Source organism: Pipistrellus kuhlii, unplaced genomic scaffold (assembly GCF_014108245.1).
Source record: "Pipistrellus kuhlii isolate mPipKuh1 unplaced genomic scaffold, mPipKuh1.p scaffold_m20_p_181, whole genome shotgun sequence".
In the NCBI taxonomy this organism is placed as follows: domain Eukaryota; kingdom Metazoa; phylum Chordata; class Mammalia; order Chiroptera; family Vespertilionidae; genus Pipistrellus; species Pipistrellus kuhlii.
This window is the reverse complement of record NW_023425495.1, coordinates 50,167-75,000: the sequence shown is the minus strand read 5'-3', so window position 1 is coordinate 75,000 and position 24,834 is coordinate 50,167. Positions and strand designations below refer to the sequence as shown.

Here is a 24,834-nt window from a genome sequence, read left to right as displayed (position 1 = left end):
GAGGAGCCCAGGGGAGGGAGGAGCCCACAGGGGGGGAGAGCGCCAGGGGAGGGAGGAGCCAGGGGAGGGAGGAGCCCCCAGGGGAGGGAGGAGCCCAGGGGAGGGAGGAAGCCAGGGGAGGGAGGAGCCCCAGGGGAGGGAGGAGCCCACGGGGGGGGAGGAGCCCGGGAGGGAGGAGCCCAGGGGAGGGAGGAGCCCAGGTGAGGAGGGAGCCCAGGGGAGAGGGAGGAGCCAGGGGAGGGAGGAGCCACATGGGAGGGGAGGAGCCCACAGGGGAGGGAGGAGCCCAGGGGAGGGAGGAGCCCAGGGGAGGAGGAGCCCAGGGGAGGGAGGAGCCACGGGGAGGGAGGAGCCCACAGGGGAGGGAGGAGCCCAGGGAGGGAAGAGCCAGGGGGGGAGGAGCCCAGGGGAGGAGGAGCCACAGGGGCGGGAGGAGCCCACAGGGGAGGGAGGAGCCCACAGGGGAGGGAGGAGCCCACAGGGGAGGGAGGAGCCCACGGGGGAGGGAGGAGCCCAGGGGAGGGAGGAGCCCAGGGGAGGGAGGAGCCCACAGGGGAGGGAGGAGCCCTGGGGAGGGGAGGAGCCAGGGAGAGGGAGGAGCCCAGGGGAGGTAGGAGCCCACAGGGGGGGGAGGAGCCCACAGGGGAGGGAGGAGCCCAGGGGAGGGAGGAGCCCACAGGGGAGGGAGGAGCCCAGGGGGGGGAGGAGCCCAGGGGAGGGAGGAGCCCAGGGGAGGAGAGCCCACAGGGGAGGGAGGAGCCCACAGGGGAGGGAGGAGCCCAGGGGAGGGAGGAGCCCAGGGGAGGGAGGAGCCCAGGGGAGGGAGGAGCCCACAGGGGAGGGAGGAGCCCACAGGGGAGGGAGGAGCCCAGGGGAGGGAAGAGCCCAGGGGGGGGAGGAGCCCAGGGGAGGGAGGAGCCCACAGGGAGGAGGAGCCCACAGGGAGGGAGGAGCCCACAGGGGAGGGAGGAGCCCAGGGGAGGGAGGAGCCCACAGGGGAGGGGGAGCCCAGGGGGGGGAGGAGCCCACAGGGGAGGGAGGAGCCCAGGGGAGGGAGAGCCCACAGGGGAGGAGGAGCCCACAGGGGAGGGAGGAGCCAGGGAGGAGGAGCCCACAGGGGAGGGAGGAGCCCAGGGGAGGGAGGAGCCCAGGGGGAGGAGGAGCCAGGGAGGGAGGAGCAGGGGGAGGAGCCCAGGGGGGAGGAGCCCAGGGGGGAGGAGCCCAGGGGAGGGAGGCGCCCAGGGGAGGGAGGAGCCCACAGGGGAGGGAGGAGCCCAGGGGGGGAGGAGCCCAGGGGGGAGGCGCCCAGGGGAGGGAGGAGCCCACAGGGAGGGAGGAGCCCAGGGGAGGAGGAGCCCAGGGGGAGGTACCCAGGGGAGGGAGGAGCCCAGGGGGAGGTGCCCAGGGGGTACGCGCCAGGGGGGAGGTGCCCAGGGGGAGGCGCCCAGGGGGGGAGGAGCCCACAGGGGAGGGAGGCGCCCAGGGGGAGGCGTTCCAGGGGAGGAGGCGCCCAGGGGGAGGCGCCCAGGGGGGGGGGGGCCCACAGGGGAGGGAGGCGCCCAGGGGGGAGGCGTCCAGGGGAGGGAGGAGCCCAGGGGGGAGGTACCCAGGGGAGGGAGGAGCCCAGGGGGGAGGTGCCCAGGGGGTACGCGCCCAGGGGGGAGGTGCCCAGGGGGGAGGCGCCCAGGGGGGGAGGAGCCCACAGGGGAGGGAGGCGCCCAGGGGGGAGGCGTCCAGGGGAGGGAGGCACCCAGGGGGGAGGCGCCCAGGGGGGAGGAGCCCACAGGGGAGGGAGGCGCCCAGGGGGGAGGCGTCCAGGGGAGGGAGGCGCCCAGGGGGGAGGCGCCCAGGGGGGAGGCGCCCAGGGGGGAGGCGCCCAGGGGAGGGCCCCGGAGCAGGGTGGGGCCCTGAGGGCTCCCGCCCGCCCGGAGAGCCTCACAGCCCCCGTGCCCGCAGAGGCGGGCGTGGGCCTGGGCGTCGGGCTGTGCAGCGTGCCCGGCCTGCAGCGCCTGTCCGGCGTCTTCGTGCACACGCTGTCCCCCGGCTCCGTGGCGCACCTGGACGGCCGCCTGCGGTAGGTCCGGGCTTGGGGCGGCCGAGGGGTCCCCCGGGCTGGGGGGCGGGGACGCAGGGGCGCAGGAGGTGCTCGGGAGGACCCAGAGGAGAAAGAGGAGGAGGGGGAGAAGGAGGAGGGGAAGAGAGGAGGAGGGGGGAGGAGGAGGAGGGAGGGGGAGGAGGAGGGGGAGAGAGAGTGGAGGGGGAGGAGGGGGCGAGTGAGGGAGGAGGAGGGGGAGGAGGGGGAGGGGGAGGGGGAGGAGGGGGAGAGAGAGAGAGTGAGGGAGGAGGAGGGGGAGGGGGGGAGGAGGGGGAGGGGAAGGAGATGGAGGAGGAGGAGATGGAGATTGAGGAGGAGGAGGAGGAGGACATGGAGGAGGGGGAGGAGGAGGAGGAGGACATGGAGGAGGACATGGAGGAGGAGGAAGATGAGGAGGATATGGAGGAGGAGGAGGAGGGAGAGGAGAGGGAGGAGGAGGGTAAAGAGGAGGAAAAGGAGAGAGACAGAGGAGGAGGGGAGGAGGAGGAGGAGGAGGAGGGGGAGAGAGAGTGAGGGAGGAGGGGGGGTAGGGGGAGGAGGGGGCGGTGGAATCAAACCCAGGACCCTTCAGTCCAGAGGCTACGCTCCATGCACCAAGCCAAGCCGGCCAGGGTGGCGTAACTTTTTAACGATTTTATTTCATCAACCAGAGGCCCCGTGCATCCCTCCGGGCCCCGATCCTGCACCGGCGGGCCTCGCCTGGCCCGCGCCCGCTCTCGTTCCGGGCTGCGGGCGCCCCCTGCGGGCGAGGATTCCGTCTCTGGCCCCTGGCTGTCGCTGAGGCTGCACGGCCGCGGGCTGCATGCAGTCTATTCCCTCGCGTCGGCGGCCGCGGCTGCTCGGACGTCCCCCCAGGACTGGCTCCGCGGGCCATGAGGCTCCGTCCTTTCCGTTTTGGGGTTCACTCCGTGCTGCCCGCCCCTCGCCGGGGCCCCCCGCAGGTGCGGTGACGAGATTGTGGAGATCAACGCCGCCCCCGTGGCCTGCATGACGCTGGGCGCCGCGCACGCCGCCCTGAGCCGCTGCGAGCCGGGGCCCGTGCCCATCCTGGTCAGCCGGCACCCGGACCCGCAGGTACCCGGCTCGCCGGCCGCCCGGCCGCGCCGACACCGGGGGGGGGCGGGGGGGCTCCCGGGGCCGCCTCGGCGCTCCGGGCGGGAGCACGCCCACGGCGCCGCCGTCTCTGAGGCACGGCAGCCAGTTAGCAAATCCCCTCCGATTGGCCGTGGGCACCGCCGCCTTTGTGAGGGCGTGAGGGTCAATTAGCATATCCCCTCTCTTATTGGCTGTGGGCACTGCAACCTTTGTGATGGCGTGAGGGTCAATTAGCAAATCCCCTCCGATTGGCCGTGGGCGCCGCCGTCTCTGAGGGCGTGAGCGTCAATTAGCATATCCCCTCCTTATTGGCCGTGGGCACCGCCGCCTTTGTGAGGGCGTGAGGGTCAATTAGCATATCCCCTCCTTATTGGCCGTGGGCACCGCCGCCTTTGTGAGGGCGTGAGGGTCAATTAGCATATCCCCTCCTTATTGGCCGTGGGCACCGCCGCCTTTGTGAGGGCGTGAGGGTCAATTAGCATATCCCCTCTCTTATTGGCTGTGGGCACTGCAACCTTGTGATGGCGTGAGGGTCAATTAGCAAATCCCCTCCTTATTGGCCATGGGCGCCACTGTCTTTGTGATGGCGTGAGGGTCACTTAGCATATCCCCTCTTTATTGGGTGTGGGGACCACCATCTTTGTGATGGCGTGAGGGTCACTTAGCATACTCCCTCTTTATTAAATAGGATTGATTTCAACTCCAGACACCAGGGCTGGTGGCTCTGGGGCAGAAGGCAGCCAGGACGGGCGGTGCAGGGGTGGCTCCTGCAGCTGGAGGACAGGCCCTGGGGAAGGAAACACTGACCGGGCCCCGATAGGGGGTGAGAGAGAGCCCTCTGGCCCCACCCCCAGGCCAGGATGGGCATGTGGGCTGCTTCCAGAACTCAGCTGTCCTATATCATAAAAGCCTAATGAGCTAAGTGACTGGTCAACCAGTCGGCCATTCAACCAGTCAAAGAGTAATATGCTAATGATATGCTCAGGTCCCTGAACCACTTGCTATGATGTGCACGGACCACCAGGGGGCAGACAGTTGACTGGTTAATCAGTCGCTATGATGTCCACTGACCACCAGGGGGCAGACAGTTGGCTGGTTAATCAGTCGCTATGATGTCCACTGACCACCAGGGGGCAGACAGTTGACTGGTTAATCAGTCGCTATGACGTGACCACCAGGGGGCGGTGAACACGCATCACAATATAGAGATGACATGTCATAATCTAAAGGTGTGGGTTTATTCTGTCCCATTGATCTGTATGTCTTTTTTATGCCAGTACCAGGCTGTTTTGATTGCTATACCCTTGTAGAATTGTCTGATATCAAGCAGCGTGATCCCTCCAACTTTGTTCTTCTTTCTCAAGATCGCTGTAGCTCTTCAGTGTCTTTTGTGGTTCCATGTAAATTTTTGGAGTATTTGTTCTAGTTCTGTGAAGTGTGCCATTGGTATCTTGATAGGAATTATGCTGAACGTATAGATTGCTTTGGGTCGTATGGACATTTTAATGATGGTAATTCTTCGCGTCCATGAACATGGTATACACTTCCCGTCCATGAACATGGTATACACTTCCCATCCATGAACATGGTATACACTTCCCATCCATGAACATGGTATATTCTTCCACTTGGTTGTATCTTCTTTGGCTTCTTTCTTCAGGGTTTTATAATTTTCTGAGCACAGGTCTTTTGCATCCTCAGCTCAATTTATTCCAGAGTATGTGTGGTGTGTGTGTGTGTGTGTGTGTGTGTGTGTGTGATTGTAAATGGAATTGTTTTCTTAATTTCCCTTTCTGATAGTTTATTATTGGTGGATAGAAATGCAACTGACCTCCGTACGTTTATATTTTCTAGCCTGCTACTTTACTGAATTAATTGATCAATCCTAGGAGTGTTTTGGTGGAGTCTTTAGAGTTCTCTGCCTACAGTGTCATGTCATCGGCGAATAATGACAGTTTTACTTTCTCCTTTCCAATTTGGATAAGTTTGTTTGTTCTTCCTTGTCTCGTCACCGTGGCTAGGACACCGAGTACCATGTTGAACAAGAGTGGTGAAAGCGGACATCCTGTCCTGTTCCCGTTCTTAGGGGAAATGCTTCTGGTTTTTGCGCATTGAGTAAGACGTTGGCTGTACGTTTGACATACGTGTCCTTTCTTATGTTGGGGTGTGTCCCCTCTGTTCGCATTTTGCTGAGAGTTTTTATCAAAAACTAGAGGCCCAGTGCATGAATTCATGCACCAGTGGAGCCCCTCGGCCTGGCCTGTGGGACGGAGCCAAAACCGGCTCTCCGACACCCCCCGAGGGGTCCCAGATTGGGAGAGGGTGCAGGCCAGGCCGAGAGATCCCACTGGTGCACAATCAGGGCGGGGGAGGGAGGCTGGAGTTTGGCCAGCCAGGGAGGGACCAAGGGAGGGATCCAGGCGTGTCTAGCCCTTCTCATCCAGTCCCAATCATCCGGACCCCAGCAGCAAACTAACCTACTGGTCGGAGCGTCTGCCCCCTGGTGGTCAGTGCACATCATAGCGAGCAGTTGAGTGGCCTTAGCATGTCATTAGCATATCACACGTTGATTGGTTGAACAGCCAGCCAGATGACCGGACACTTAGCATAGTAGGCTTTTATGATACAGGACTAGAGGCCCGAGGCATGATATTCATGCAGGAATGGGCCTGCCTTCCCCTGGCGTCACTCCCAGCCGCCCGGCAGTCTGCAAGTCCTCGCTGCCGGCCAGAGCACCACTCCTGCAGCTCCCTCCACTGCCCTCCCTCCCCCTCAGCAGGTGTCCTGCTCGTCCCGGCCACTCCAACCTGCACATGCAAATTAACCCGCCATGTTTGCCGGTTTAATTTGCATACTCGCTCCTGATTGGCTGTGGCGGAGGTACGGGGTGGGGTGGGGCGGGGAGTGGGGGGCCAGGACTGGCCGGGAGCCGGCGCCCGCTGCCGTGGCCCGTGCGGCTCAGTGAGTGGCGCTTCCCCAGGTCTCGGAGCAGCAGCTCAAGGCGGCCGTGGCCCAGGCCACCGACGGCCTCTGGGCCGGGCGGGAGCGGCCCCCCTGGAGCCCGGAAGGTGAGGGTGTCCACGGAGCGGGCGGGGGGGGGGGGGCGGTGAGGATCCCTGACCGCGGGCCTGCCCGGCCCTCCGTGTGCGTGTGCGTGTGCGTGTGCCTGTGCGTGTGTGTGTGAGAGTGCATGTCTGTGTGTGTGTGTGCACATATGTCTGTGCATGTGTGTCTGTGTGTGAGTGTGCGTGTCTGTATGTATGCATGTGTGTGTGTATGTCTGTGCATGTGTGTGTATATGTATGTGAGTCTGTGTGTGTGTGTGTGTTAGAGGCCTGATGCATGCATTCGTGCATGGGTGGGGTCTGGCCAGCCTGGGGGAGGGGACATGGGCGGTTGGCCGGCCTGCCTGCTGGTCGGACTCCTGGTCAAGGGGACCATTTGCATATGAGCCTTTTATTCTATAGGTCAGACACGGAGTGGCCGGATGATCATGTGTTCAGGGGGGTGGGGTGCTGGCTGTGGGGTACAGGGTGCAGGCTGCGGGGTACAGGGTGCAGGCTGCGGGGTACAGGGTGCTGGCTGTGGGGGTACAGGGTGTGGTCCCAGGTTGGGTTCAGCTCGCCCCCCCCCCCCGCAGGCGCCGTGCGGCCGGAGGGCAGCTGGCACGGGCGGCCGGCCGAGCGGGCCGGGCGGGGCTCGGCGCCCCCGCAGCGCCGCCCGCAGGCCATGGTGCGCTCCAGCAGCGACGGCGGCTGCGCGTGCGGGTCCCCGGGGGAGAGCCCGCCGGCCCGGACGGTGCTGGTGAGGAGGCCCGCGGCCGCCAGGCCCCCGCCCCCGCCCCGGAGGAGCTGCAGGGCCGACCCCGCGGCCCCCGCCCCGGTGAGCCAGACTGGCCTGTTGGTTTGGGGGAGCCCAGGGAGCCCCGGGCTTGAGGGGCTTGGGAAACGGCAGCGGGAGGTGAGGGCTGAAGGGCGAGCGGGGAGCCCGGGGAGGGGGGTGTGGGGGGGAGGGCGCAGCAGCCTCTGCAGAGCTGGGTGCACCCGAGCTCATCCGAGCCCACCCGAACCCGCCCCAGCCCACCCGAGCCCACCCGAACCCACCCGAGTCCACCCGAGCTCACCCGACCCCACCCGACCTCACCCGAGCCCACCCGAGCTCACCCGAACCCTCCCGAGCTCACCCGAGCCCACCCGAGCTCACCCAAACCCACCCGAGCCCACCTGAGCGCACCCGAGCCCACCCGAGCTCACCCGAACCCACCCGAGCTCACCCGAGCCCACCCGAGTGTATCCGAACCCACCCGAGCGCACCCGAGCTCACCCGAGCACACCGAACCCACCAGAGCACACCCGAGCTCACCCGAGCCCACCCGAACCCACCCGAGCGCACCCGAGCTTACCCGAGCACACCCGAACCCACCAGAGCACACCCGAGCTCACCCGAGCCCACCCGAACCCACCCGAACCCACCCGAGCGCACCCGAGCTCACCCGAGCTCACCCGAGCCCACCCGAACCCACCCGAGCCCACCCGACCCCACCCGACCTCACCCGAGCCCACCCGAGCACACCCGAACCCACCCGAGCGCACCCGAGCTCACCGAGCGCATCCGAACCCACCTGAGCGCACCTGAGCTCACCCAAGGTCACCCAGGGGAGAGGGCCGGCGGGCACAGGAGCAGGTGCAGACGGGGTGACTGAGCATTCACACGTCAAACCTTATGGTGTGGCGAACCATGTCCGCGCGGTGCACGCGATGAACATGCGGGCATTTATTCCTGCCCGGCCGGCCTCCGTACTGCGGTCACGTCAGGAATGACCGGGAAGTGTGGGTCTGACCCCGTCGTGCAAGCACGTTCCCCATACGTTTCTTTCTTTATTTCTATTTATTTATTTATTATCTTTTAAATATATTTGATTGATATTTTTTACAGAGAGGAAGGAAGAGAGAGGGATAGAGAGCTAGAAACGTCAATGAGAGAGAATCATCGTCCAGCTGCCTCCTGCACGCCCCCCACTGGGGATGTGCCCACAACCAAGGTCCATGCCCTTGACCGGAATCGAACCCGGGACCCTTCGGTCCGCAGGCCGACGCTCTATCCACTGAGCCACATCAGTCAGGGCCCCATACATTTCTTTAGATCCTGCTATTTCTGCCACAAGGATGAGTGTGTAAAGACCACTTTTGGCCCTGGGTGGTGTGGCTCAGTGGATAGAGCGTCGGCCTGTGGACTGAAGGGTCCCGGGTTCGATTCCGGTCAAGGGCATGTGCCCTGGCTGCGGGCACATCCCCAGTGGGGGAGCGTGCAGGAGGCAGCTGACCGATGTGTCTCTCTCATCGATGTTTCTCTCTCCCTCTCCCTTCCTCTCTGTAAACAATCAATAAAATATATTTTTTTAAAAATACTACTTTGTTTTCTATAAAAAAAATAGCATAAAACACCCCGATACAACCAGAGGCCGGGCTCAGGATGCCCGCAGGGGTGAGGCGTGAGGCCGGGTGCCCACAGCACCTGGTACCCGGCTCACCCACCGGGCGCTGGGACTTCCCGCCGGGCCGCCCCTCGCTCGCCTCCTGCCCCTCAGCTCTCGCTTCTCGCACCCGGAGGCCACCGTTCTGACACCGTCCGCTTCCTGTTTACGCCACAGGAAGCAAGCCGGCTGCTGCCACCGCTGCTGCCTCCGCCGCAGGAAGTCCCGGCGGCCGGAGTGCCCCCTGCCCTCGCCCGCTGCCCCGGACCCCAGGGCGGCCTGCAGCCGGCGGGCCCCGAGGTGGCCGGGCCGGGGAGCCGAGGCGGCGGCCCAGGTAGGACGGGGCGCCCCCAGCAGGGGGGCCTGCAGAGGCCACAGAGCGGGGACCCGGTGGGACCCGGGACCCACCACCTGCAGGTGGCGATGGGGGAGGCGGGCGGGCGGGCGGGCGGGCGGGGAGGCAGGAGCCATGGGGTGGAGGCAGCGGGCACCTGGGTACCATCAGGGTGGGGGCCTCCTGTCTGGGTGGGTGACCTGGGGTGTCTGCTGGGTGATCGGGGTGTCTGTATGGGTGATTGGGGTGTTTGTGTGGGTGATCGGGGTGTCTGCTGGGTGATCGAGGTGTCTGCTGGGTGATCGGGGTCTGTATGGGTGATCGGGGTGTCTGCTGGGTGATCGGGGTGTCTGTATGGGTGATCGGGGTGTCTGCTGGGTGATTGGGGTGTCTGTTGGGTGATCGGGGTCTGTATGGGTGATTGGGGTGTCTGCTGGGTGATTGGGGTGTCTGCTGGGTGATCGGGGTGTCTGTTGGGTGATCAGGGTGTCTGTATGGGTGATCGGGGTGTCTGCTGGGTGATTGGGGTGTCTGCTGGGTGATCGGGGTGTCTGCTGGGTGATCGGGGTCTGTGTGGGTGATCGGGGTGTCTGCTGGGTGATCGGGGTCTGTGTGGGTGATTGGGGTGTCTGCTGGGTGATTGGGGGGTGTCTGCTGGGTGATTGGGGTGTCTGCTGGGTGGTCGGGGTGTCTGCTGGGTGATTGGGGGGTGTCTGCTGGGTGATGTGGGTTCCAGGGGAGGAAGGTGGTGAGCACGTGGCTAACGGGACCCAGCCAGGGCAGGGGGGCAGGGGGGCAGGGGAGAGGCAGGTCAGGGAGTGAGTTCCTGGGGACGCGTGCAGACCTGGTGCCCGAGAGCCAGGAAGATGGGGGTGTGGCCTGCGGGGCAGGACCAGGGGGTCCCCCTGAGTGGAGAGGCCTCCTGCCCACGGGGTCCCCCTCCTGCCCACGGGGTCCCTCAATCTGCCCACCGAGCCCCCTCCTGCCCCCGCCCATGGGGTCCCCCTTTCGGCTCACGGGATCCCCCAATCTGCCCATGGGGTCCCCCTCCTGCCCCTCCTCCGCCTCCCTGACCCCCCCAGAAGCCAGGCCTCCGGGGGCCCCTGGGCAGGCGCCCCCAAACACCCCCCCATTTCTGTCCGCAGGGACCCCGCCGCCCCCCGCACGGCCCCCCGCGGGCGCGGAGGACCCCTGGGTGCGGATCTCCGGCTGTATCCGGAGCCTCTTCAGCCCCGGCATGAGCGAAGGCCCCGGCCCCGGCCAAGGTCACGGCCACGGCCCCCCCCAGGCCGGGTCCCCAGGCCCCGCGGACGGCGCCCCCGGGCCCCTGGACATTGGCCCCAGGGCTCCCCCAATGGGCAGCGGCGCCGTGAAGAAGGGGCCCCCCGTCGCCCCCAAACCCGCCTGGTTCCGCCAGAGCCTGCGGAGGCTGCGGGCCCAGGGCCCGGACCCCGGGGAACCCCCCGCCGCAGCCTCCGGGGAACCCCCCGCAGCCGCCTCCAGGTCCCTCAGCTCCATCCGCCACAGAATCAGCTCCTTTGAGACCTTGGGGTGCTCCCCGCCGCCCCCCCAGGCCGCCCCGAGACCCTGCCTGCAGCCCCCCCGGCCCCAGGTCGAGGCCCCCGAGCCCCCCGTGGGACAGGGAGGCAGGGGGCCCGGCCTCGGTGGCCCAGGGGCGCCCCCCGCCTCGGAGCAGCGGGCCCCCGGGGACGGGGGTGCAGGGGGGACCCCGGCCCCCCCGGAGCTCCAGCCCCCCGGGCGGCGGGCCCGCAGCCTCCCGCTGAGCCGCGCGCGCTCCCTGGACGCGGACACGGGGGACGGGACCTGCCGGCTCCGTGCGCTCAGCGGCCGCGTGTCCTGCGCCGTCCTGCGCTCCCTGCTGGGCCGCCCGGCCTCCGCCCCCGGCAGCCCCCGCGGCCGCGCGCCTGCAGAGGCCTCCCCAGGCCCGGACCCGGACCCCGCCGCCGGCAGCACGGACTCCGGGTTCTCTCTCAAGTAAGGGCGCCCCCCACTCTGCTCCCCCCCCTCCTGTCCTTGTGCACGGCTGTATGTGTGTGCACAACTGCATGTGTGTGCACACATGTGCACACACCAGTGCTTTGTGTGCATCACATATGCATGTGCATGCACATTTGTGTGTTCATAAATAGACATGCATGTGTGTCCACGCACATGTATACACACACGGGTGTGCATGCACGTATACATGTATATGTATGCTCGTATGAGCACTTTGCACGCATATGTGCATGTGTGTGCACATGAATGCAGTGTGTGCACACACTGTGTATATACATGCATGCAAATGTATGCACATACATGAACACATGCATGGGTGTGTGCACGTGCTTGCATGTATGTGCTGTGTTAGCACTTTGTATGCATATGTGTGCCTGTGTGAGCACACATGTGTGCTTGTGAGTGCTGTATGTGCGTGCACATGCGTGTGCATGCATGTGCGTGTGTGCTTGGGGGGAGGGGCAGCACAGCCTCCCTGCTGAGGAAGTGTTGCCCCAGGGCAGGCCGGGAGGGCTGGAGGCAGCTCAGATGCCCCCCTCAGGGACACACACGTCCCTCACCTGCCCAGGATGCCCGGGCGGCCAGGGGTGCCCCTGGGGTTCCTGCTGTCCCTGCACAGGGGCTCCTCCCCTGGACGGGAGGTCATGACCCCTGCCCGCCCTCACCGGCCTCACGCAGGCTCCTCCCGGGTCACATGAGCCAGTGGCCACGCTGACCCCAGAGCTGGGCGGCCCCACTCACTCCGCCCTCCTTGGCGGGGACTCTGCGCTCCCCAACTTCCTTCATTCTCCCCTCCCCCCCGTCACAGACAGCGCTGTGTGCAGGCCTGGCGGGGGGGGGGGGGTGGGACCAAGCCCCCCCCAGCCTGGCAGGGACGCCCCTGTAGGGAGTGAGCTGAACCCCCAATGGCCGGCTGGGGGCACCCCTGTACTGAGTGAGCCCCCCGATGGCCGGCTGGGGCACCCCTGTACTGAGTGAGCCCCCCGATGGCCGGCTGGGGCACCCCTGTACTGAGTGAGCCCCCGATGGCCGGCTGGGGCACCCCTGTGCTGAGTGAGCCCCCGATGGCCGGCTGGGGCACCCCTGTAGTGACTGTGCTGAGCCCCGTTGGCCCACGAGTGGCCCGCTGTCCCTGAACCCCCACCTGGCCACCAGGGAGGTGTCTGAGGGCCCCCTCAAAAGAGCAGGCTTGTTGCCATGGCAACAGGACCCGCCCAGGCTCAGCGCCCGGTCTGGCCTGGGGGAGCCCCTGACCCCCCTGTCCCCCCCCCCCGCAGCCTCTCGGAGTTGAGGGGGTACTCGGAGGGCCTGGGGGAGCCCCTGACCCCCTGTCCCCCCCCCCGCAGCCTCTCGGAGCTGAGGGGGTACTCGGAGGGCCTGGGGGAGCCCCTGACCCCCCTGTCCCCCCCCGCAGCCTCTCGGAGCTGAGGGGGTACTCGGAGGGCCTGGGGGAGCTCGGGGAGCCCCCGGAGGCCACGGCCTGCAGCCCCGCGGCCGGCCAGGCGGTGCTGGCGCTGCTGAGCGCGGAGGAGCTGCGGGAGCTGCTGGAGGAGGTGCAGGAGCTGGACGCCGCCGCGCTGCAGGTGGGCGCCCCCGTCCCATTGGGGACGCAGCCTGGGGGGGAACTGGAGGGGGGCTGGGGGGGCCGGGCTGGGGGTGCAGCTCATGCAGAGCTCTCCCGCTTGATCCCTGAGCAGAGGCGAGGCTCCGGCTGCAGAGCCCGCTCCGCTCGGCGGGGCCCCTTCCTGTCCCAGGGCCCCTCTCCCCACCCCTGCACGTCTTGAGCTCCCACGGGGCCTCCTCCCCTGCACCCCAGGGGCCTCCCAGCCCCTGAAAGTCCCGCTTCCCACGCGCTTTCTGGTCGCCGGTGGCCACAGAGGCAGGCCCGGGTGGGGGGTAGGCGGTGGGGGGCGGGGGGTGCACCCCGGGGTGAGAGCTGTAGCCCAGGTCAGGAACCCGGGGCCCCTGCACCTGGGGGTCCCCTGAGAGGCTGGGGCCGGTGCTGGGACCCGGGGGCAGCTCATGCAAAGCTCTCCCGCTTGCTCCCTGAGCAGAGGCGAGGCTCAGGCCGCAGAGCCCGCTCCGCTCGGCGGGGCCCCTTCCTGTCCCGGGGCCACCCCACCCCCCACCCCTGCGCGTCTTGAGCTCCCACGGGGCCTCCTCGCCTGCACCCCAGGGGCCTCCCATCCCCTGAAAGTCCCGCTTCCCACGGGCTGCTGGCGTCCTGTCTGGGGCTCTGGCGCGCCACCTGGCGGCCGGGGAGCCGCGTGGCCTGCAGGTGCGGGGACCTGGCCCGCAGGGCGGCCTCCGCAGACATTGAGGCCACGGAGCCGGAACCCCTGGCGTCTCGCTTCTCCTTTTCCCACGGGAAGTGGGCGCTGGTGCGCGGAGGCTCCGGGTCCCCAGGGCCCCCCACGCCCGACCTATAAGTCACCCGCCTGGGACCCCGGACCGGGAGCAGGGCAGGCCCCATGGGGGTGCCGTGGGCGGGGGCGCAGGTGCGGGGGGCGGGGAGGCGGCTGGACCCCGCGGGGCTACTGCTGCGCCCACGTGGAGCGGGGGAGCGGGGGGGAGCGGGGGAGGGGGAGGGGGTCCCCGGAACCCTCTGGCCCAGCCCCCCGCTTCCCCGCAGCAGCTGGAGAGCATCCACGTCACCGTCCTGCACAAGGAGGAGGGCGCCGGCCTGGGCTTCAGCCTGGCGGGGGGCGCGGACCTGGAGAGCAGGGAGGTCACGGTGAGGGGGCGGGGCCTGGGCAGGGGTCACGGTGAGGGGGCGGGGCCTGGAGGTCACTGTGAGGGGGCGGGGCCTGGGGGCAGGGGTCACGGTGAGGGGGCGGGGCCTGGAGGTCACGGAGAGGGCGGGGCCTGGGGGCAGGGGTCACGGTGAGGGGGCGGGCCTGGGGGCAGGGGTCATGGTGAGGGGGCGGGGCCTGGAGGGCAGGGAGGTCACGGTGAGGGGGCGGGGCCTGGGGCAGGGGTCATGGTGAGGGGGCGGGGCCTGGGGGCAGGGGTCACGGTGAGGGGGCGGGCCTGGGGGCAGGGGTCACGGTGAGGGGGCGGGGCCTGGAGGGCAGGGAGGTCACGGTGAGGGGGCGGGGCCGGGGGCGGGGGTCATGGTGAGTGGGCGGGGCCTGGAGGGCAGGGAGGTCACGGTGAGGGGGCGGGGCCTGGGGCAGGGGTCACGGTGAGGGGCAGGGGGCAGGGGACCTGGAGGGCAGGGGTCAAGTGAGGGTTAGGGCCGGGGGGGCGGGGACTGGAGGGCAGGGGGCAGGGGAGGGTTAGGGCCGGGGACTGGAGGGCAGGGGGCAGGGGAGGGTTAGGGCCGGGGGGCGCGGACTGGAGGGCAGGGGGCAGGGGAGGGTTAGGGCCGGGGGGCGGGGACTGGAGGGCAGGGGGCAGGGGAGGGTTAGGGCCGGGGACTGGAGGGCAGGGGGCAGGGGAGGGTTAGGGCCGGGGGGCGCGGACTGGAGGGCAGGGGGGCAGGGGAGGGTTAGGGCCGGGGACTGGAGGGCAGGGGGCAGGGGAGGGTTAGGGCCGGGGGGCGCGGACTGGAGGGCAGGGGGCAGGGGAGGGTTAGGGCCGGGGGGCGGGGACTGGAGGGCAGGGGCCAGGGGAGGGTTAGGGCCGGGGACTGGAGGGCAGGGGGCAGGGGAGGGTTAGGGCCGGGGGGCGCGGACTGGAGGGCAGGGGCCAGGGGAGGGTTAGGGCCGGGGGGCGCGGACTGGAGGGCAGGGGGCAGGTGAGGGTTAGGGCCGGGGGGCGGGGACTGGAGGGCAGGGGGCAGGGGGCGGGGACTGGAGGGCAGGGGGCAGGTGAGGGTTAGGGCCGGGGGGCAGGGACTGGAGGGCAGGGGCCAGGGCAGGTTAGGGCCGGGGGGCGGGGACTGGAGGGCAGGGGGCAGGGGAGGGGCCCGTGCGGGGAGGGGAGGCGGGAGGCCAGGCGGGGAGGGGCTCAGGGCAGCTGCCCTTCCCAGGAGCAGTTCCCATCCCGCCTGTGACTGGCTTGGCCTCAGCGGGACCCGCCTTCCCGAAGGGGTTACAGCCCAGGAGCCGCTGAGTCCCAGGGACCTGGCTGTGCGCCCTGCGCCGGGCAGGGGCCTGTGACCTGTGACCTGTGACCTGTGACCTGGGGGCCGGGGCGCCGGGCAGCCAGGACGGGGACCTGCGGGGGTGACGTGGACCAGGCCCGGCCTGAGCCAGAGCAGCTGGGACCAGAGGCTGAGACGGGCGGGGAGAGGGGGGACCGGCTGCTGAGTGGGGGGATGCGGGCCTGGGGGCCTCCGCGCCCTGACCCCCGGCTCCCCCTCCCCAGGTCCACAGGGTGTTCCCCAGCGGCCTGGCCGCCCAGGAGGGCACCATCCGGAAGGGCGACGAGGTGCTGTCCATCAACGGCAAGTCCCTCAGAGGCGCCACGCACAGCCAGGCGCTGGCCATCCTGCGCCAGGCCCGGGAGCCCCGCCAGGCGGTGGTGGTCACCCGGCGGCCGGCGGCCGGCGCGCGCCCCTCGGTGGAGGCCCCCGCCCCGGCCGCCCCGGCCGCCGCGGCCCCCGCGGTCCCCGCGGCCGGGGACGCCCCCTCGGACCCCGGTGAGTCCCCGCTGGGCGCGGGGGGCCGCCTGGCAACCGCTGTCCCGCGGGTCACAGGCCCGCGAAGGGCGCGCGGGCCCCGGGCGGGCGTCCCTAACAACCGTCTCCCCAGCAACGGAGGACGCGGTCGCCATGGAGACGCTGACGCTGACGCTGGAGAAGACGCCGGCGGGGCTGGGCTTCAGCCTGGAGGGCGGGCGGGGCTCGCTGCAGGGGGACCGGCCCCTCACCGTCAACCGGGTGTTCTCAGGTGCGTCTGGGACCCTGTCCCTCCGGCCGTCCCTCCATCCCTCTGTCCGTCCCTCCGTCCGTCCATCCGTCCCTCCCTCCCCTCTGCCGACCCTCCCCCTCCGCCGTCCCTCCGGCTGTCCCTCCATCCCTCTGTCCGTCCCTCCGTCCGTCCATCCGTCCCTCCCTCCCCCTCCGCCGTCCCTCCCCCTCCGCCGTCCCTCCGGCCGTCCCTCTGTCCGTCCCTCCATCCCTCTGTCTGTCCATCCGTCCCTCCCCCTCCAGCCGTCCCTCTGTCCGTCCCTCCTCCTCCGGCCGTCCCTCCCCCTCTGCCGTCCCTCTGTCCGTCCCTCCCCCTCCGGCCGTCCCTCTGTCCGTCCCTCCCACTCCAGCTGTCCCTCCGGCCGTCCCGCGGGTGGTGCCTGTCCCACCCCATTCCGAGCCCACGCCTCGCCCTCCCCCCCAGGGGCGGCCTCGGACCCTGTCCCTCTGTCCGTCCGGTGGGAGGAGGTCCTGTCCCGCCCGGGAGCCCTCACCGCCCCTCCCCCCCCCCCGGGGCGGCCTCGGGGCCGGAGAGCGTGCGGCCGGGGGACGAGGTGCTGCAGCTGGCGGGCGCCACCACGCAGGGCCTCACGCGCTTCGAGGCCTGGAGCCGCATCAAGGCGCTGCCCGACGGCCCGGTCCCCGTGATCGTGCGGAGGAGGAGCCCGCGGCCGCAGCGGACCCCGAGCCCGGCGCCCCCGTAGGCCGCCCGCCCGCCCGCCCGCCGCACGTCCGCCGCGAGGCGCCGGAGACGATGCTCAGGGTCACTCTGGGCCATGGGACTTCTGGACTCGCACCTGCAGGGACGGCCCAGCAGGGGGCGCCAGAAGGCCAGAAACAGACGATGCACAGAGCCCCGGACACTGGACTCAAGTGGGGTGGGTGTATTGCACCTGCGATGGGATAAAATGGGGTGTATTGCTCCAGCGATGGGATAAAAAGTGGGGTGCATTGCTCCAACGACGGAATAAAAAGTGGGGTGCATTGCTCCTGCGCTGGGATAAAGTGGGGTGCATTGCACCTGCCACTGAGCCGTGTCCTGCTGTACACACTCCCCAGGCGGCTACCCTCCGGCCCCCCGCAGTGGTGGGGGGGAGGGGCTGGGAGGGCGGGTCTCGGGGCGCCAGGGGACCCCGAGGAGCCTCTCCCCACCGGTGCTGGGCTCCAGGCGGGCGCCCCCCAGAGGACCACCCGGTCGGTGCGTCTTGTCACTGGATGGGCCCCGGGTCCTCTGTGCCCTCTGCCGGCGCCGGCTCCAGCCTGTGGGGTGGAGGGGGGCGGGGTGCTGGGCTGTGTTTGGAAAATACTGTCCATCACCCGCGAGGGGCTGTAGGAGGGGCACACAGTGGGGGTGTACGGGGCATGGGGGGATGGAGGGGGCACATGGGGCATACGGGGGTGACTGGGGCACGCAGGGGGGGAGACAGAGTCACATGGGGGGGAGATGGGGACACGTGGGGGTCACGTGGGAGTGGAGTCATGTGGGGTGGAGTCACGTGGGGGTGGAGTCACGTGGGGTGGAGTCACGTGGGGGATGGGGTCACGTGGTGGGGGTGGAAACACACGGGGCATGGGGGGACAGGAAGCACGTGGGGTGATGGTATCACGTGGTGGGGGGATGGGAACACATGGGGTCACGTGGGGGGATGGGATCATGTGGGGAGATGGGATTACGTGGGGGATGGGGTCACATGGTTGGGGATGGGGACACATGGGCATAGGAGCACGCAGGGGGTGTATGTGGGGCACGCAGGGGGGGAGACAGAGTCACATGGCGGGGGCCTGGGGACACGTGGGGGACACGGGGGTGTAGGGTAAGGTGACCTTAGCTAGGGGGGCATTGCAGGGACATGCAGGGGGGCCAGGGGGCCGCAGACAGACAGGCGGAGCGGGTGAGGGTTAGGGTTAGGGTCAGGGGCACGCTGACCTCACGGCGCGGCGCAGGTTGGCGTAGAAGCCGGCCATGCTGCGGGGGAAGAAGCCGTCCACCACGCGCTGCGGGAGCAGCCCGCCCAGGTCCGTCTGGAAGAAGGTGACCAGCCGGGTCCGGCCCGGCTCCCTGGGGGCAGGGCGCCGCGGGGTGAGGGCAGCCGGACGGTCCTTCACCCCCTGCCCCGAACCCGGGGCTCGCACTCCTGTCCGCGGGCCCTGCGGGTTCCTGACTCCCTTTCAAGGGCATCTGAAGGTCAAAGCCACGGTCACTCTCATTCTCCCACTCCGGGCCACCCGACAGGCACAGGCGCAGACCCGGGCTCCCCTTGCGTCCGGCATTGACTGCCACTCCGTTCACCGCTTTTGGTGGTGGTTTAGAAAAATACCGTCGTTTTTCCGTGAAAACGTGGCTTAACATGTAACTTGTTACTTTTTTAAAACCTTCTAACCATTTCCCATTTTTACCTTCAAGCACAGTAACCATGGATGGTTATACTCCACATCAAGCATGTCAAACGCACGGCCCACGCCCTGTACATGCGTGGCACGCAGGCCGTGCATTTGACGTGCGTGATCTACATGGACAAACACGCTAAAGCCCTGAAAAATAGTTAAGAGTATCATGTGGGCTTTTGGTGTTTTTTTTTTACACACCCATAACCAACTAAGAAAACAGTCACATCTACAACGGCACCAAAAAAGAATAAAATAGCCGCTAATAAACGTAACCAGAGAGAGGTACAGACCTGGACTCGGGGAAAGTGAGATATTGAAGAAGATAGAAATAAATGGAAGTGCATACCATGTTCATGGATGGGAAAGGGCATACCATGTTCATGGATGGGAAAGTGCATACCATGTTCATGGATGGGAAAGTGCATACCACGTTCATGGATGGGAAAGTGTATACCATGTTCATGGATGGGAAGTGCATACCATGTTCATGGATGGGGAAGTGCATACCATGTTCATGGATGGGGAAGTGCATACCATGTTCATGGATGGGGAGAATTAGCATCATTAAAACGGCCCACACGACCCAAAGCAAATCCATGTTCATGGATGGGAAAGGGCATACCATGTACATGAATGGGGAGTGCATACCATGTTCATGGATGGGGAGTGCATACCACATTCATGGATGGGAAAGTGCTTACCACGTTCATGAATGGGGAAGTGCATACCATGTTCATGGATGGGGAAGTACATACCATGTTCATGGATGGGGAAGTGCATACCATGTTCATGGATGGGGAGTGCATACCATGTTCATGGATGGGGAGAATTAGCATCATTAAAACGGCCCACACGACCCAAAGCAAATCCACAGATTCAACGCAGTTCCCATCAAGATAACCGAGGGCATGTTTCACCGAATTGGAACAAATACTCTGAAAATGTATAGGGACCACAGAAGAGCCACCGAGATCTTGAGAAAGAACAGAGCTGGAGGAATCTCGCCGCCTGAGCTCAAACTGACCACAAGGCCAGGGTCACCGAACAGCCTTGGCCCTGGCCTAACCACAGAATCGCAGACCCATGGGACAGAGCAGAGGGCCCAGAAACAGACCCATGCCTCTAAGGCCGGTTAGTATGTGAGGACAAAGTGTGCGGACCGCTGAGTGTGCCGGCTGCTCTCTGACCGCCTGGCCTCTGCTCCTCGATGCCCAGACCCCTCACCCCCTCCGCCCCCCTCTACCTAACACCACCAAGGCTCTCGGACAAACCCTGCCCCCCTCAGGGCCTCTGACCCGCCCGCCCGCCCGCCGGCTGTCAGCCTGGGTGGTGCCGGGGATGGCCCAGTGACCTCAGGTTATTACCCAGAACCTCTTGGTGCAAACCGGCCACCCCCTGTGAGAGCAGGGACCGCTCCGCCTGAGCTGGGCGACACCCAGTGGGTGCGCCCAGAGCCGGCCTGGGGGACAGGGGTCCCAGGCTGGGAGGCGGGGCTCAGAGGACACAGCAAGGACCCCGCACACTTCCCTGACCCTCCCCTCCCGGGCCTCAGCTGGCACCGGCTCCGGGGGACCCGCTGCCTAGGCCAGGGGGAGGGTCCCCACTTCCACACGGAGAATGACACCCCACAGCCTCTTCCGGGCCCGGCCTCTGTGCACATCACAGAGGGGACTGGGCGGGGCTGGGTCGCTGTGAGCAGAATCCCATCGAGCCGGGTCCTTCCCTGCCTGTCCCTCCTCCCTTCCTCCCTGTCCCTCCTGCCTGTTCCTCCTCCCTGTCCCTCTCCCCTCTCCCTCCTGCCTGTCCCTCTCCCCTACTGCCTGTCCCCCCTCCCTGTCCCTGTCCCTCTCCCCTGTCCCCTCTCCTCTCTCCCTCTCCCCTATCCCCCCTCCCTCTCCCTCTCCCTCTCCCTTATCCCTCTCCCTGTCCCTCTCCTCTCTCCCTCTCCCCCTCCCTGTCCCTCTCCCTGCACCTCTCCCCTGTCCCCCCTCCCTGTCCCTCTTCTCTGTCCCCTGTCCCTCTCCCTCTCCCTGTCCCTCTCCCTGTCCCCCTCCCTCTCCCTCTCCCTGTCCCCCCTCCCTGACCCTCTCCTTCTCCCCTGTCCCCTCTCCCCTGTCCCCCCTCCCTGTCCCTGTCCCCCCTCCCTCTCCCTCTCCCTGTCCCTCTCCTCTGTCCCTCTCCCCTCCCTGTCCCCCTCCCTGCCCCTCTCCCCTGTCCCCCCGCCTGTCCCTCTCCCTGTCCCCCCTCCCTCTCCCTCTCCCCTGTCCCCCCTCCCTGTCCCCTCTCCTCTCGCCCTCTCCCCTGTCCCCTCTCCCTGTCCCTCTCCCTGTCCCTCTCCCTCTCCCTGTCCCTCTCCCTCTCCCTGTCCCCCCTCCCTGTCCCTCTCCCTGTCCCCCTTCCCTGTCCCTCTCCCTGTCCCCCCTCCCTGTCCCTCTCCCCTGTCCCCCCTCCCTGCCCCTCTCCCCTGTCCCCCCTCCCTGTCCCTCTCCCTCTCCCTCTCCTCTGTCCCTCTCCCTCTCCCTCGCCCCTTTCCCCCCTCCCTCTCCCTGTCCCTCTCCCTGTCCCTCTCCCCTGCCCCCTCTCCCTGTCCCTCTCCCTGTCCCTCTCCCTCTCCCCTTTCCCCCCTCCCTGCCCCTCTCCCTATCCCTCTCCCTGTCCCCTCTCCCTGCCCCTCTCCCTGTCCCTCTCCCTTTCCCCCCTCCCTGCCCCTCTCCCCTGCCCCCCCGCCTGCCCCCGGCCGGAAGCCGCCCTCACCCTGGCACGGGTTCGCAGAAGCAGCCACAGGGGTGGTTCAGTCCCCTCACGAAGCCCGGCCGGGGGGGGCACAGCGGGTGCTCCAGGTTGGCAGCTGGAAGACAGGGCGCAGGGTGAGACACCGGGCACTCCCCCCGCCCCTCTCCACACCCCCCGCCCCCTGCCCGGCCCTGCAGGGCGCACCCCGACTCGGGGCCCCCGGAGGCCCCACCTCCTGGCCCTTCCCACACAGCTCTCCCCGCCAACCCAGCAAGGAGCACAAGGAAACACGTCAGCCCGGGCCGGTGTGGCTCAGTGGGTAGAGCGTCGGCCTGCGGACTGAAGGGTCCCGGGTTCGATTCCGGTCAAGGGCATGTGCCTTGTTTGCGGGCACATCTGCAGTGGGGGGCGTGCAGGAGGCAGCTGATCGATGACTCTCTCTCATCGACGTTTCTAACTCTCTATGCCTCTCTCCTTCCTCTCTGTACAAAATCAGTAAAATACATTAAAAAATAAAATAAGCCGAAACCGGTGTGGCTCAGTGGGTAGAGCGTCGGCCTGCAGACTGAAAGGTCCCGGGTTCGATTCCGGTCAAGGGCATGGACCTTGGTTGCGGACACGTCTCCAGTAGGGGGTGTGCAAGAGGCAGCTGGTCGATGACTCTCTCTCATCGACGTTTCTAACTCTCTATCCCTCTCCCTTCCTCTCTGTACAAAATCAATAAAATATATTTTAAAAAAAGAAAAGAAAAAGAAAAAAGATGGAAAATAAAAAAGAAAAGAATAAAAGTAAAAAAAAAATGCTTAAAAAAATAAAATAATGAAAGGATGGTCTTTGACCCTGCTGTCTCTGAGGGTGGTGGGTGGTGCCTGCCCGCACTGGACAGAGCAGGCCGGCCCCGCCCCCGCGCGGAGGGCGTGGTGGGAGCGGGGGCGGCCGCGGCCCGGCCTGTCCGCCGGGCACTCACCGGAGGAGACCAGGGTCCCGTCCTCCTGCACCGTGGCCAGCGCCAGGTCCACGAAGTCCCGCGGGGAGATGAGCTTCATGACGGCCGAGGGCGTGGCGGTCCGGGTCACGCACAGCGTCTGCGGGGCCGGCACGGCGGTGTTACTTATTTTAAAAAATATATATATTTTATCGATTGTTTACAGAGAGGAAGGGAGAGGGACAGAGAGCTAGAAACGCCGATGAGAGAGAATCATCGACCAGCTGCCTCCTGCACGCCCCCCACCGGGGATGTGCCCGCCACCAAGGTCCATGCCCTTGACCGGAATCGAACCCGGGACCTTTCAGTCCGCAGGCCGACGCTCTATCCACTGAGCCAAACGGTTTCGGCTGGATTTTTTTTTTTTTTTTTTTTTTACGGAGAGGAAGGGAGTGGAGAGAGAGAGAGCTAGGAACACCGATGAGAGAGGAAAACACCCATCAGCCTAACGCCACTTCTTCAAAACAGACTCGCCCAGGCCATGGTACGCTGTGCAAGAGCCACCCTCCAGGGGCCAAAGAGCCGCCTGTGGCTCGGGAGCCGCGGTTTGCCGACCACGGCGCCGGGGCACAGGCCGTTATTGCTGAGCCCTGGTCACCTGCGTTTGTCCCGCCAAAACCAGGCAGATCGTTCCTTCATTGGGGCATCCACGGGGCGGGCACTCCCGGGCGGGGCCCGTCGGGGGAGACTCACGTCGCTGATGCTCTCGATGACCTCAAAGCTGCTCACGTTCTCGTCCCAGGCCTCCCGCAGGCTCCCGGGACACGGCTTCACACAGGCCCACACGTCCCGCGGGGCCGCGTCCACCACGCCTTCGCCTCGGTACCTGCGGCACAGACACGGACGGGGCTGACCGGGGCGGCCCCCACCGGCCCGTCTGTCTGACCCGGGAAGGCCCGTCTCCATCCAGCCGGCCGGCCGTGCAAGGAAGCCGGCTGAGCCGCCAGCCCCAGCCCACGGGCCTGCAGACAGGGACGCAGCTCCTGGGAATGAGGTACCCTGTTCCCCCGAAAATAAGACAGTGTCTTCTATTACTTTTTTGCTCCCAAAGATGCCCTAGGTCTTTTTATTTATTTATTTATTTATTTATTTATTTATTTATTTATTTTTAAAATATATTTTTATTGATTTTTTTTTACAGAGAGGAAGAGAGAGGGATAGAGAGTTAGAAACATCAATGAGAAACATCGACCAGCTGCCTCCTGCACGCCCCCCACCGGGGATGTGCCCGCAACCAAGGTCCATGCCCTTGACCGGAATCGAACCCGGGACCTTTCAGTCCGCAGGCCGACGCTCTATCCACTGAGCCACACCGGTGCGGGTGGTTTTGTTTTGTTTTTAACCTATTTTTATTGATTTCAGAGAGGAAGGGAGAAGGAGAGAGAGAGGGAGGTATCCATAATGAGCCCTGGCTGGTGTGGTTCAATGGGTAGTGCATCATCCTGTGGGCCAAAGGGTCCCGGGTTCGATTCTGATCAAGGGCACGTACCTTGGTTGCAGGCCCCTCCCCAGACCAGGCCATGGTCAGGGCATGTGCAGGAGGCAATTCATGGATGTGTTTCTCTCACATCGATGTTTCTCTGTCTTTCCCTCTCTTTCTAAAAATCAATGGAAAAGTATCCTGGGCCGAGGATTAACAAAACGTATACAAATAGCCCTAAGCGGTGTGGCTCAGTGGATAGAGCGTCGGCCTGCGGACTGAAGGGTCCCGGGTTCGATTCCCAGTCAAGGGCATGTGCCTTGGTTGCAGGCACATCCCCAGTAGGATGCATGCAGGAGGCGGCTGATGGATGTTTCTCTCTCACCGATGTTTCTAACTCTCTCTCCTTCTCCCTTCCTCTCTGTAAAAAAAAAAATAATAATAATAATAATAATAATAAATATGTATATTAAAAAAATATATAAATAAAAATTTTAAAAAGCATCCACGATGAGAGAGAATTCACGGATCGGCTGCCTCCTGCCAACGCCCCACCCTGGGGATGGAGCCTGCAACCCCGGGGGGCCTGTTCCCTTGACCGGAATGGAACCCGAGACCCTTCGGTGGGTGGTCCGCAGGCCGGCGCTCTATCCACTGAGCCACACCGGCCGGGGCCGACTGGCACCTGCCAGGAAGGAATCCCGAGTCCCCCGGGGAGGTGGGAGGTGCGGCAGCCCTGAGCACTTACAGGTTCCCCGGGAACTCCGTGGACGGCCTCCAGGAGACTGTCACTCCGTTCTGTCAAAAGGCAAACAACCGCGCGGGGTTCAGGGCTGGGAGGGGAGGCCAGGGCGTTCGCCCAGGGGAGGCCCCTGGTGTCCAATCAACCTCGGAAGCGCCAGGTGAGCCCAGGACACCCTCCTGGGAACTGGGCACGCAGGGGGCGGGGCTCACCCTGTGATGGGCAGCCAGCCAGTCCCGGTCTGGTGACCTAGGACAGGTTCAGCCGGGAGCCTGCACATGCCTCCTTTGCAAGCACAAGGACCCAGTGTTTGTGTTTAAGGGGAGCCCCTCCCTGTCCTCTACTCACCCCTCTTCCCCCCTCCCCTCCTCTCCTTTCCTCAATCCAGCGCCAGGGCTGGGAGCACGCAAAGCAGCAGGGAGAGGAGGAGCCGGCGGCCCTAGTGGACCCCAGCACCAGCGGGGAAACCCCAGGACCCTCCCTCCCTCCCGCCCGCCTGCACTCACGCCTTCCCGGCAAGTCTTCCAGCCCGACTCGTCTCGCCGGTACCGGAACATCTTCTCGGCCACCGCCTCGCTCATCTGCGCCGCCAGCGCGGGGTCCATCGCGCCCCGGGGGAGGCGGGGGGCTGGGAGGTGGCGGGCTCGGGGCGTCCAGGCTTCGGGTTGCAGGGGAGGGAACGCTCAGCGGAAGCC

At 66.3% G+C, this 24,834-nt stretch overlaps 2 protein-coding genes across 5 annotated transcripts in view; one reads left to right on the top strand and one right to left on the bottom strand.

Moving 5' to 3' along the window:
- The window catches only part of IL16 (interleukin 16), a 22,070-nt gene extending 5,423 nt beyond the window's left edge, over nucleotides 1-16,647 (top strand). Inside the window, exons 4-15 of one of the 4 annotated variants that reach the window (XM_045583429.1) lie at nucleotides 1,957-2,074; nucleotides 3,037-3,169; nucleotides 6,171-6,258; nucleotides 6,831-6,861; nucleotides 6,904-7,072; nucleotides 8,841-8,973; nucleotides 10,140-10,992; nucleotides 12,431-12,599; nucleotides 13,649-13,750; nucleotides 15,328-15,601; nucleotides 15,714-15,850; nucleotides 16,384-16,642. In XM_045583429.1, the coding sequence (XP_045439385.1) occupies nucleotides 1,957-2,074; nucleotides 3,037-3,169; nucleotides 6,171-6,258; nucleotides 6,831-6,861; nucleotides 6,904-7,072; nucleotides 8,841-8,973; nucleotides 10,140-10,992; nucleotides 12,431-12,599; nucleotides 13,649-13,750; nucleotides 15,328-15,601; nucleotides 15,714-15,850; nucleotides 16,384-16,575 (2,399 nt within the window). In that variant the 3' untranslated portion in view covers nucleotides 16,576-16,642. Of the gene's footprint in view, nucleotides 1-1,956; nucleotides 2,075-3,036; nucleotides 3,170-6,170; nucleotides 6,259-6,830; nucleotides 7,073-8,840; nucleotides 8,974-10,139; nucleotides 10,993-12,430; nucleotides 12,600-13,648; nucleotides 13,751-15,327; nucleotides 15,602-15,713; nucleotides 15,851-16,383 lie in introns of all 4 variants that reach the window. The other 3 variants (XM_045583428.1, XM_045583427.1, XM_045583430.1) reach the window with 3 other exon arrangements.
- Nucleotides 16,648-16,966: 319 nt separating this feature from the next.
- STARD5 (StAR related lipid transfer domain containing 5) lies at nucleotides 16,967-24,834 on the bottom strand. The gene is made up of 7 exons (XM_036443148.2): nucleotides 24,646-24,834; nucleotides 24,146-24,195; nucleotides 22,671-22,803; nucleotides 21,960-22,077; nucleotides 21,014-21,107; nucleotides 17,799-17,930; nucleotides 16,967-17,131 (listed from the first exon to the last, which is right to left on the bottom strand). The coding sequence occupies exons 1-7, from the start codon at nucleotides 24,742-24,744 to the stop codon at nucleotides 17,080-17,082; spliced, it is 678 nt and encodes a 225-aa protein (XP_036299041.1). The 5' UTR covers nucleotides 24,745-24,834; the 3' UTR covers nucleotides 16,967-17,079.

What these genes read in the sequence shown, in the direction of transcription:
- STARD5 (XM_036443148.2), bottom strand. Translation starts at nt 24,744, where the DNA reads ATGGACCCCGCGCTGGCGGCGCAGATGAGCGAGGCGGTGGCCGAGAAG. An exon ending in GGAAGACTTGCCGGGAAGGC is followed by an intron (nt 24,196 to 24,645) that starts GTGAGTGCAGGC and finishes GCCTTTTGACAG; the next exon opens with AACGGAGTGACAGTCTCCTG. An exon ending in TCATCGAGAGCATCAGCGAC is followed by an intron (nt 22,078 to 22,670) that starts GTGAGTCTCCCC and finishes CCGGCCCCGCAG; the next exon opens with ACGCTGTGCGTGACCCGGAC.